This window comes from Penicillium citrinum, assembly GCF_028827155.1.
Source record: "Penicillium citrinum strain IBT 23319 chromosome Unknown utg000008l:1.0-2707905.0:1.0-2709502.0, whole genome shotgun sequence".
Lineage (NCBI taxonomy): Eukaryota > Fungi > Ascomycota > Eurotiomycetes > Eurotiales > Aspergillaceae > Penicillium > Penicillium citrinum.
Window position 1 is genome coordinate 967009 of NW_026622693.1, and position 12103 is coordinate 979111.

The 12103-nt window shown below is 47.1% G+C and overlaps 5 protein-coding genes across 5 annotated transcripts; 2 read left to right on the forward strand and 3 right to left on the reverse strand.

The window, feature by feature from the left end:
• Nucleotides 1-140: 140 nt before the first annotated feature.
• Nucleotides 141-818, reverse strand: N7469_008805 (GNAT family N-acetyltransferase; the record flags this gene model as incomplete). The annotated part of the gene is made up of 1 exon (XM_056647723.1): nucleotides 141-818. One exon carries the CDS (start codon nucleotides 816-818, stop codon nucleotides 141-143), a length of 678 nt encoding a protein of 225 aa, XP_056497488.1.
• Nucleotides 819-1137: 319 nt separating this feature from the next.
• On the reverse strand, nucleotides 1138-4537 carry nic96 (linker nucleoporin NIC96; the record flags this gene model as incomplete). The annotated part of the gene is made up of 7 exons (XM_056647724.1): nucleotides 1138-1464; nucleotides 1524-2239; nucleotides 2303-2787; nucleotides 2861-3285; nucleotides 3337-3985; nucleotides 4061-4222; nucleotides 4293-4537. 7 exons carry the CDS (start codon nucleotides 4535-4537, stop codon nucleotides 1138-1140), a joined length of 3009 nt encoding a protein of 1002 aa, XP_056497489.1.
• A 479-nt stretch (nucleotides 4538-5016) lies between these two features.
• Nucleotides 5017-5494, forward strand: N7469_008807 (cytochrome c oxidase assembly protein COX16; the record flags this gene model as incomplete). Its single annotated transcript, XM_056647725.1, has 2 exons — nucleotides 5017-5340; nucleotides 5414-5494. The coding sequence occupies 2 exons, from the start codon at nucleotides 5017-5019 to the stop codon at nucleotides 5492-5494; spliced, it is 405 nt and encodes a 134-aa protein (XP_056497490.1).
• Nucleotides 5495-6842: 1348 nt separating this feature from the next.
• ptpA (uncharacterized protein) lies at nucleotides 6843-9240 on the forward strand (the record flags this gene model as incomplete). Its single annotated transcript, XM_056647726.1, has 3 exons — nucleotides 6843-7377; nucleotides 7447-8435; nucleotides 8500-9240. 3 exons carry the CDS (start codon nucleotides 6843-6845, stop codon nucleotides 9238-9240), a joined length of 2265 nt encoding a protein of 754 aa, XP_056497491.1.
• A 622-nt stretch (nucleotides 9241-9862) lies between these two features.
• On the reverse strand, nucleotides 9863-11073 carry N7469_008809 (zinc-binding alcohol dehydrogenase family protein; the record flags this gene model as incomplete). Its single annotated transcript, XM_056647727.1, has 2 exons — nucleotides 9863-10845; nucleotides 10971-11073. 2 exons carry the CDS (start codon nucleotides 11071-11073, stop codon nucleotides 9863-9865), a joined length of 1086 nt encoding a protein of 361 aa, XP_056497492.1.
• Between the last annotated feature and the right edge of the window lie 1030 nt (nucleotides 11074-12103).

Genomic DNA, 12103 nt, shown 5'->3' on the forward strand with positions numbered 1-12103 from the left:
ATGCCTTTTCAAGCACAACGGCTCTGCTGCAGCCAGGGGGTTTGTGGATACCAATCTTCGAAGATTCTACATGGCATCCATGATATTGTTTAAGGACTTATTATTCAGAATGATAGTATCATCAGGAATCAACCTGAACTTCAATGAGTCTTCCCTCCTGGAAAATACCGAAAAGCTATAAGCTTGACAACCTCCGTAGGATCATTAACATCACCCTCATCAAACTCCCTGAACTTCTCAAACCCAGCCTTCATCAAAACCCTTTGACTTCCAGAATTCGCCTCCTCCGTAATAGCAATAAGATGTTCCCGTACAACATCTTCACCATTACCAGTAGCCATATCCCCCTGAATCCTAATCTCTCGATCTGACCTCGACAATTCCTCCCACGCCTTCAACCAAGCATTCAGAAACTCTGATGCTAGACCCTGACCCCAATATTCTCTGCGAAGCATATACCCAACCTCCGGCCAGCCGTGCGAAGCAGGAAAAAGATGACACCCACCCATCCCAATAAATTCACCCGTATCTTTGAGACAAATGGCGCAATTGAATGTCTTGGTATCATTTGGCGGTAGAAAGTTATTCAACTTATCTCTTGTCTCTTCAATTTTCATGTCGATCTGACCGCTTGAGGTCCATCTCATGACTTCTTCTTGAGTACGTAGGATATACATTGCTTCCAGATCGCTAGCTGCAAGGGGTCGGATAAGCAAACGATCTGTTGTCAATGACACCCGTGCATCGTTTGATGGTAGTGGAGAAAGTGGTAGTGTGGTCTTTACCATCACGAAGTTGTTTGGTGTCTTGTCTCCCATGACGTTTCTTGCTATATCAAGGTCCTGTTGGATATACTTCGTCTTTTTATGTCTTTTTATGTCTTTCTGTAATTTTTTGTTTAGATGCGAGGACCGTGCGAAGGCGGTGCAGAGATTGCCGCGTCCAATCGCCGTTCGAAGATATTTTGGTTCTGTGGCTCAAAGAGGAAATCAATGAGCCCAGGCCATCTCCTACTCTGATAATCTACTATTAATATGAAAGTATGAGAAGCAATTGAACAAGATGCATATGATCTCATTTCTATTAAAAGAATACAGCTACCTCATTGAAAGATGCGATGCCCACAGATAAAATCCTTTAGTATGCACCAATGTCTGCACCGGCACGAGCCAATGCTTCATAGACCTTGGGAGGCAATTTGTACTTAACCATACCGGAGAAAACCATCAAGTCCTTAGCCATGCCCAGAAGCTGCTCCGCAAAGCCCTGGTGTGTGGCAGTGTCATAAGGTCCGGAGGTCTGCTTATGGCGTTCGTAACCAATGCATGCGATACTCCACATAATGACAGGGCCAATGTTGCGAGAGATGATTTCTGGGAAAGATGAGAAGGCCTGGGCAGCACTTCGAATGTGAGACATGGAGCCATTAGCTCGCAGTGGAAGAACGCCGAGACGGTCGATAGCCTAAGAATTGTCTAGGTTAGTAAAGAAAAAATAGCAAATATTATGTTGACTGCACTTACGTCGAGAGCTTCGGGCCATCTGCCAGCTTCAACCTCAATCTTTGCCTCCATCATCCGAATCAGAAGACCACAAGCGTCTCGGTTGACAGGACGAATATTCTCATAATACATAGGCTGCGAATCGTACAGGCTGATCATGTTTTTGCCAAGGGCGACGGGATCATCGACAGTGGTCAGGCTGAGGCTGCTGCCAGGCTCTTGTTGTCCCTGCTCAGCCCTTGGTCGAAGAGGCTGAAGCTTAGAAATGGTACCGCCGAGTTCAACAGCAATGGCATCAGAAATGGCTCGGTTGATGATGTCGATTACTCGGTCATAGTTCTCTGCTAAGTGGTAGAGAAGGACAGAATCCGTAACCAGGCCCTTGTCATCGGCCACCGCCGCAGCCTGCACAGTGATGTTCTTCAAGAAGTCCTGCGGGGTTTGGATACCGATCAGAGTAAGACGTTGCTCAATTACGCCCTTGATTCTATAGCCATCCGCACGGATGTCGCCGAGCAGTTTGGCGAAATCTCTGGTCTCGAGAATGAACTCGCGCAGTGCCTCGTGGCACACAGATTCTTGAGACTTGCCTAATTGCCCAGGGAGATCTGCGTTGAGACAAATCAAGGTAAAGTAATCAATTGCCGCCTCAACATCTCCAGTGCGGAATTCTCGGGTATATTGCGTGATGAGGTATCCGAAGTTTATTTGCGGGAACTGTTTAACTGTGAATGAAACTGTATAAAGTGAAGACAGGATTAGCAAGATATATACCAATGTAGGATTGATGGGCTCCTTACGAATTTCATCTCCAGAAACATAGAAGTCGGACACGCGCAGCAGACCGTAGTATGCCAATGCGATAGCAAAATGGACAGCCGCAACAGAGTTATAGGTTCCCAGATAAGCCACAGCCTGCTCGAACATGCCTCCGAGAATTTGCAGGAGGAAGAACGTTCCGTAACCACCGGGGCCATCTTGGCCCTTGGTGAATACTTTTTGGCCGATTTCGGTAATGTCGGTCTGGATATCCTCCAGGCCAAAAATATCACCGGCCGCCTCCTCAGCGCGATCGTCCTCTCTCGCGAGACTGAATTGAAGCCACATCCAATCATCGACGCTCTGATTGACGCCATCTAGACGCCGCCCAGCCAGATCACATCGGCCAATGATCTTATAGCAGGCCATTCGGAAAGGATCAACAGTTCCCTCGGGGGGCATTTCGTAGACGTTGCTGGTATTCACCGTTGATCTTTTGTTGGAGGTCTCGTGGAAGTCGTCTCTCCTTCGCCCAGGTGGCAATATAAGTCACGAATTTGTGATCCATCGACTTGAACCCCTGGTCACCTGTCGCGTACCGCACTGCGTCTTCAATATGTCCGGATCGAAGAAGGTAGAAGATGAGGATCCAGCAGTAGTCAGGCCCGATCATCTGCAATTCTGTTCCATCTGGAGCCAAGTCTTTCCTGGCCTCACGAAGGCGAATGTATGCACGAATCTTGTTGATGACACTGGGGATTCCACCAACCTGAGCCTCGCGCGGGTTCTTAGCGATCTCATTCTCGACTTGGGTATAGAACATCTGCTCAAGGAAGGTTCTCGATCCTGTTAAGATTCGTTGCTTCAGCTGAATAGCAGAACGAGATTTTGTTGACTCTTCCAAATAAGAGTCGGCAAACTGCCGCTCTTTCACAGCCCGAGGGTCTTCGGAGCCGGCAATGTTCGGTCTCTCGCCAACAATGTTGATCAAAGCTTGATAAGCGTCGAAAACTTGACGGGGAATCTAAATACTGAATTAGCTGTTGTCATAAGAATACTTCCTGGCTGAACTCACATCGCTGCTAGTTTGCAACTCCACCTCTGAGAATTGATGAAGAATTGGGAAAGACTGGCGCTCCAGTCGAACACTGTTCAGATGTTGAACCTTCTCGGCATAATGGCTCATCTTCTCACGCGAGAATCGCATGTTCGATGAAGATGCAGTAAGGCTCTCGTTTCGCTCTGCAGGATCCTCAAAAAGTTGTCGGCTTGCCAGGCCTGCACCCGGAGTACCAATCACTGACCTATCAAGACCAGAACGTCCAAAGACACTTCTGCGAGTAGCAGCGGCGCCATTGACGGGTGCTTGCTTAGATCTTCCTGATCGGCCAAACGCACCTTGTGTGGTGGAGTTCAGGTGAGCAACATTAGCACCATCCTTCTGAGACAGTCCAAAGTGATCGAAGATTCTCCGGCGTTGGTCCTCCCAGTCCATATCTACTTTCTCCTCCAAGAACGAATCAAAGTCTTTCTGGGCGCGAGAGAGACTCTCTGCGATCATGGCCTGGCGACCGCGCTGCTGGATGTTTCGTAGGAAGCGTTGGTTGTCAGGGTCAAAGGCGTCCGGTTCTCGGTTTGCAGAAACAGATGCTTGCGGGTCCAAAGATCTCAGATCCCGCAAAGCGCGTCCGGGAGATATTCCAGAAGAAGCCAATAGATAGTGACTGTTGAAGAGCAGAATTTGAACATCAGCCAACGCATTCTTTTTGAATGCAAGATGAGCAATTAAGTGAACTTACGCTTTACTTGAAGTAGGCTGAGCATCATGTTTCCCTGCTGTACCTAATTCTCGTGCCTTCCTTCGAATATCATCCAGGCCAAGTTGCAGACTGGGGATATCTTCAAAATTGCCATTCTGTGCTGCGGTAGACAGTGGGCGTTTTTTACCGCGTTCCAGGAGGCTGTTAAAGAAAGCAGGTTGCGTTCCTTGAGTCGAAGCCCCCCCCTTGGGCCAGGGCAGTGTTCGCCGGCTGCTGTTGTTGTTGTTGTTGTTGTTGTTGGGGCTGTCCTAGTATAGAGGATTGAGCGGGCTGTTGTTGCTGCTGAGGTTGGGTCTGGCCAAACAATGAAGAAGTCTGAGTACCCTGGGTCGCTCCAGCAGAGGTGGTCGCATTCCCAAATGCGCTTGTGCCGGTGTTCGATCCGAAAAGACTGGTTGATTGGGGGGTTGTCGAGCTCCCCAGGCCACCAAAGAGAGAGCCCGTGTTGAAGGCCATGATGACTGGGTATACACGATTATCCGGATAAGGATTGAATGCAGTGTTTCGACAGTTTGCGCTGTCCCAGCTTCAGTCGGGCTTGTCGCGACTTTGTCGTGAGCTTTGCGGGAAGATAGAAAGATGGAAAATCCAGAGATGCGCCCGTGACGAAAGGCGGTTGAGTATGCGAAGTAGAGTACCGTGAACGATCAACCAAGACTATAATTGCACTCAACGTAAGCTTTGCCCTTAGGTGAACAACCACAATTGGGGCGGTTGCAACTGTATGTCAACCTCAAGCTGAAGAAGAGCTTCCATTCGGCGCCCAAACAATTTAGCCGGTGTTCGGATTATCGATTCTCCGTAGTCGCGCATTGCTCCCGCGAGTTGCCTGATACGATTTCTTTACATTCTTCTATTCTTTCCTTTTTTGGTTTTTTGGTTCCTCTTTAAGTCGACTTACTACTTACTCCAGCGATTAGCATATCCTAGTTACAATGCCTGCTTTCCAGTCCAAGACTTTTCGCCGAGCGACAACAGCGTCTTCTACATTCGGAGAACGGCTCGGAGCCTTCTACCGCGCACACCTCGCTCGGCACCCTTTCCTCCTCTTCGGACTCCCATTTATAGGCGTAATTGTTGCTGGATCCTTTGCTTTGACACCAGCTGCCGCACTTCGCTACGAACGATATGACCGAAAGGTTCAACAATTGGGCCAAGACGAGGCGTTTGACCTTGGACTGAAGGGACCAGACGGGGAAGAAGGAATTAAGCGAAACCCTCGTCGCAGAATCCTCGGTGATGAGCGCGAGGAATACTATGTAGGCTGATCCCATATGTGTCCTAGGGTTGGATTTACTTGGTGCTGCGCAAGATGCTGATTTCGATTTACAGAGATTAATGGCGAAGGACCTCGACGATTGGGAGCAGAAGCGAGTGCAACGATTCAAAGGCGAACCTGATGGAAAGCTTTGAGATAATTGTTGGGTATAACATATTCTGACCAAGTCGTTATTATTGTTCGAAGGTGAAAGATGAGAAAAGAAATCGATCTGTGGCGGGCTCCAGGGGGAGGTATATGACTTTATGTGCTGCCCATGCAGGACATGACTCGGTAGGATATTCGACCGAAGAGAATCCCTACGTTTTGCATAGACTAGTGGTGCATGGCCTTTGCATTGCGGTCACCGTCATATCCAGTGCTTGGCATCAGTGGAATGCTCCCCAAACACCTGTTTACGAGATCAGCATGGATAAGTGGAATCTTCCTACCTCCTATGCAACAGTCCAGTATCTACTGTATGTATACCCTTGACTGGATATATTGGATGTCTCTTGGATATCATGTCATCTTGACGTACATTCAACGACGGAGCATCGCATGTCTGGGGGACTGGGTGGGTACTGAAATGGGCCTACTCGTTCACAAGAGCACCGGATGCACTTGATTTCTGCTAGTATTCAACCTGCACGAATGCTCGCAGTGTAAATTAGTGTATAATACGCGTGAATATCATGACTGCATACATACATACATACATAGTCCATCTACATATTATTCCCAGTGTACCGAGTACTTGTGTAAACCATTCCCGCATGCGTGGCGATATGCTGGGTGGACCTCGTGATGATAATCATGCCCTACTGTATCATCCCCTACAGTCAACATCTCCATCATGAATATATGTACTCTTTGACTATTAGAATAACTATCAATAGTATTATTAGTCTAATATATTATACTTATTTTTCCAATTAATCCATTCTATTCTATATCCTACTCTACTATTCTCCTACTCTAGTAATATATTCTAGAGTATACAAGTACAACCGAACCCGTGATCCCCACAATAACGTCATAACTTTTTTTTTCTGGAATCTCCCCTCAAGCCACCCAAGGAGAACTTCCCCCGAACTCTCTCATCCTCCCTTAATAATCATGGAATGACACCGAGTCAACTCTGATATCAGCCTCCACCCTCCTGATCCATTGGTCGGTTCTTCCTGCTGGTCCTGGCTGGGCCCTTGTCGCCTTTTCTCCCCCTCCCTTTTCTTCTGTCCTCTTCTCTCTGCGCCTTACGTCAGTTCGCATTAGACGTGAATTGTGTGAAGATCAGATCCTTCTTGTTCTCATCCCATATTCTCTATTCTTTTGCGCTCAACTTCGCAGTTATTTTTTTTTCCGTCTTCTATTCGTGTTGGTTTTATACCACAATTGGCCTCCATCTCATTTTCATGGTGTCTTGACCACTTACGTCACAGTTTGAGATATCATTTCCCTTCGTCCATCTGAGACGCGGCTGGGAGTATCACACCAGTGACCATGACGGGTCCTGGGCGGTCACCTTCTTATCCATGGACACAGGGTAATACACAGGGATATTCTCAGGATAATAGGGCTCCTACAGCCTTACATCCCATGATGTCTCCATCTCATCATGGCTATCCAGCGACGGCCTCCATACCGGAGCATTCTAGTCCCAACTATTTCGGTCTCAACGTCGATAACTCCAGCAACCCGCCAACTTCAAATCCTGGTCCACATGCACAGAAGAACTGGGCAGCGGGAACTAGCACACAGTCCTCGCTCCCTAGCCCAAGATTGCATCTATACACCCAAGAGTCTGTCTCGGAGGGACTGATCAATCTCTTAAGAACAGAGTCCGATACTGACAAAGGGCGCCGTGAGTCGGTTACTCAAAGGCGTCCTTCTAATGGTCAATCCTCTAGTTTGGGTACAAGTGACATCAAATCGCCAATTTCTTACTTTCATCGCCCTGACACGGGCCCTCGGATGCAAGGCCCACTCGGTGGACAAGGGTTGGCAGGTGCACGACGAACAGGATCTATCTCACAAGGTTAGAAATTTATCACAGCAGTGAGCTCATCAATGATTAAAAGGATATATTGGCTAATCACCTTCATAGACGCTTCGTCATTTGCTCCATCACGCTGGGTTTCGGCTGGTCGCTGTGCCGAAATCCTTCAATCTGATGCGCAAAATTTACTCTTGCTAGATGTTCGTGCATACACTCATTATGCTCAGTCCAACATCAAGGGCTCGTTAAACCTGTGCATCCCAACGACACTTCTTAAACGACGCTCTTTCGATACTAAGAAATTGGAGGGCACATTCACTAACGACAACGATAAAAAAACTTTTACTCGGTGGAAAGATTGTAGCACTATCATTGTCTACGATATGGAAACAACCGAGGCCAAGGATGCTGTCCCTCTTTTGAACGTGATCAGCAAGTTTGAGAGTGAAGGGTGGAAAGGGGAGGGCTTGATCCTACAGAATGGCTTTAAGGGGTTTGCGAACTCATTTCCGCGCTTGATAAACCGGCCACAGCTGGAGACGGCAGGCCCATCTCCCAAGAAGCGACCGTCAATGAGTATCAACCTTGGATCTGTCGCGCCGGTAGTTGGAGGTTGTGCCCTTCCTGAGGCTGATTCAGCCGCCAACCCTTTCTTCGGAAATATTCGTCAAAACATGGATCTCATGGGAGGCGTCGGGCAGATGTCTTTGAAGCTTCCAGAAAACATGTCTGATTCACAACAGCAAAGACTTCCCCCGTGGCTTCAAAAAGCTTCCGATGCGAAAGATCAAGGCTCTATCGTTTCAGAGAAGTTTTTGGATCTGGAGAAGAAGGAGTTGGAGCGTATGAAGCAAGCTCTCTCTTACAACGGCACCCCTGCCGCTGCTGGCGGAGCGTCAAAGAAGTACCGCGTAGCAGGTATTGAGAAAGGAACGAAAAATCGCTATAATGATATCTATCCCTTTGACCACTCACGGGTGCGGCTTGAGGGGGTATCGCTGGGGGATTGCGATTATGTCAATGCAAATCACATTAAAGCTGAGCTTAGCAACCGGCGTTATATTGCTACCCAGGCACCGGTTCCAGACACATTCAACGTGAGTTTTACCTTTGGCACTTTTCTCTTTGGACCACACTCGCTAATTTTTGTGATGACAATAGGACTTCTGGCGTGTTGTTTGGGAGCAGGACGTCAGATTACTTGTTTCCTTGACAGCCGAATTTGAACGGGGACAAGTGAAAAGTCATCCATACTGGAAAACCGGCGATTATGGACCTTTTACGGTCAGGGCGTACTCAGAAAAACACATCAACGTCGAGTCCAGTGGAACTTCAACTGACATGTCTTCGAAATCTGCGAATGATACGAACCAACAATCCAAGAGCCCAGGTGGATCAAATGAGAACCCAATCATCATCGTCCGTCACTTCAGTCTCCATCACACGAATTACCCCTTCCAACCCATGCGTGACATTACCCAGATCCAATACCCATACTGGCCTGACTTCGGAACAATTTCGCAACCAACCCATCTCCTCACTCTTATCGAACAATGTAACAAGGTGGCTCGTTCTACCAGTATTTCCCCATTTGGAAGTCAAGAAGCCGAACCAAGTGGCCAGCGGCCAATACTGGTTCACTGCAGTGCCGGGTGCGGACGTACCGGTACATTCTGCACTGTTGATAGTGTGATCGACATCCTTAAACGACAGCGATCCTCCAATTCAAACCCAGACAAGGATCCATTACGAGTCCGTGATTCCAATATGGACTTGATCTCGAAAACAGTGGAAGATTTCCGTACCCAGCGACCTAGTATGGTCCAAAATCTCAGCCAATTTGTACTTTGCTATGAGAGTGTGATTGAGTGGCTTGTCGGGCAGAATGATAACAGCTCATGATGGCGATGAAAGGTAACCAATGGTAACGAGCGGATACCTTTAATTTGGCCTGGAATATTTTATTTTTTTTATTTTCGCTGTTTCGTTCTGGAGTTTTCATTGTATAAATGTTATTCTTGTTTGCTGTATCTTGCATTTCTGGGTGTTCGGGGTGCCTGGATGATGGCTGCATGCATGAAAACAAAGAATTTCTTGTCTACAACAGTTACAAAAGCGAATCGGAACACGGACACGAAAACGATTTTGGAACACGAATGAATGAATCAATGAATATAGACCATTGCTATCCGGATTCAAAGACCCCAACTAACTAGTTATAGGTATACTGTAGGATGATGTGGCTTTTCTCACGTCATGGCCATCGTTTCTCTACCAGCTCATGTCTCGTTCTAAAATCAGTATCAACATGGACTTGAATCTAACCTTGGAATCTTGCAGCTCCCAGTGGCCCATCTACGACTCCACGGCTACTAAGAATACCTCTTTCAATTAACGCTACCCAAATTACTGGTCAACTTGTGTATAAATTCAACGCATTCCACGTTTTGGTTAATTCAAAATCAGTGTCCTACCAGGAGTATGCGCTTCAGGCCGGCAGGCATCATTGAACTACTTAATCGACTCAGTTGTTTACACCAGGTGTCTCACTCAGACGAGTTAAGAACTTCTGCGCACGAACCTTTCCATCCCTAAGACCTGTAAGGCCCTCAGATAATCCCTGAAGACCATTTGAGCCCATAATGTAGGGATGGCCAGTTAACCAACCCTCACGCAAGCCCCTAGCAAATGCCGCACCCCATACGACACCAACAAGCTTGTCATTTTCATCATCGTAGTGAACTTGACCGACCATGGAGAATACAATATCAACACTCGGGTCGGAATCCTCAACCTCAGTTTTGAGAAGGATGTTAGTCACCTTTGGCTTCCGACCAGCAGCGTCCGGCGGGCCGGCAATGACCTTAGTAACGAGTCGAATCGTATCATCTTCAGAAACGCTATCAAAAGCCTTCCAGCAGCGGCCGTCAGGGGCACCTCCCTTCTTGACAGCTTCCTGAATGGCTTTGATCAGTTCTTCGTCGCGGGAATAAGCGGTATAATCGACAAGGGTATCTCCTTTACTCGCGTCGAGAAAAGGGTTGACGAATTCACTTCGCTTACTACCAATCGCAATGATAGGATGAACATTAGCCGCCGCTGCAAGTTTAATAGCATAGGCTCCAGTGGCGGTACTAGCTCCGTAAACGATGAGAGGACGCTTAGTACCATTCTTACCCGCAGCCTTGGCGATTGGTGACCAGGGCTCCGGAATCTCAAGTTCTTGGAACAGTGCGCAGACCGATGTATACGCTGCTAGAGGAATTGTGGCGGCCTCTTCGAAGGATGTGGAGTTGGGGATATGGAAGGTTGTGTAGTAGGGTGCAATGGCGTATTCGGCGAAGGCACCGTGTGGAGTCATCATCTCGTGGAATGCGGCTACTCGGTCTCCTTTCTTGAACCCGACGGCGTTTTCTCCTACGGCTTCCACGGTGCCGGCGATATCGTCGCCGGAGTTCGTATTGGGAGTGCGTAGGTAGGGCAGTTTCCAGTCTTTTGGGTTGGAACCTTTTGATGTTTTATGTTAGCTGTTGATCAAGCAATTGCCATTGTAATACATGGAAACTGTTCATAACGAGATGAATTCCCTTGTGGCAGGAGGTTTATAGTAGTTATGTTGGAGCAGTACCTACCAGCGATGATAACCTTGATTAGCACATGGTCAGGTCCCGGCTTTGGGATGGGAGAATCGACGATGTCGACTGAAATATCTTTCTTGACAATTGCTTCCTTCATGATGATATAGCTGGATTTTCTCCACGTGCTTGGAAGTGGCGGGCTCGAAGATGAGGCAATACTCGAACTCAAATGAATTTTTGGGGTGGTAGTCAGGGTATAGTACAGCGTGTATACCGATCCTAGATATACAAAGGAAACCAACTTGAAGGTGGATATTGTGGTACTTAAGTATCCTGGGAAATATTTTTGACCCACTTCTGCATCATGCTGATAAATTCTTGTACTTCAATGCAAATACACGCTGTCTTCTGACATTGAAGAAGTAATTATTAATCGATGAATCATTGCAAGAACTTCAAAAGTAGATGCCATCTTCTTCCCATATATCAGTGATCAAGTAGTAGCGTATATCTGTGTAAGCTAGAGTAGAGCTTTAGGCGAGGAGTAATGTGAATTTTCCTAGATAAGTTAAAATTCTCCGGCACTTGGATACTTTCCACAGTATATAACTTGATATAATGAAAATTTGGGGGGTGCCGGTGGATGCCGGTGGGCGGCCGATCATATAGCTATATTACAGCCAGGATCTTACAACGGATAGTTTCTAGGTCATGATGGCTTCCGAATTTCACGCTGGACATCCGTTCCTAGCTGCTCTTGATGTGCACTATTAGTAAAAGTTCTGTCAGTATTTACCAAAAGGTGTTCCACAACCCTACGATAAATAAAGAAGAATTATCCACCACCTAATAGGCATAAGTATTATCGCCGGACTCCCATTGTTGGTTGGATATACGAAGCACAACCTTGTGGTTTATATGTCCAAAGAACAAGGTCTCGTAATAATATTTTATAAGTATATAAATTACTACCTGTATTGATAAAAAATGAATATCTCACCAACTCTACCACAGTGCAGATACTAAAAATATCATTTAGTTATATATCTTCAAGCATCAATACTTTTTATACTTCATGCTTTAAGTGTATGTAGGCTCAGACAGACCCACCCGCGGCTGCCTGCAGGCAACACGCGGAACGTGCACTCCCGCTCCGACTTTTGTATAAACATGAACCTCCACCGACA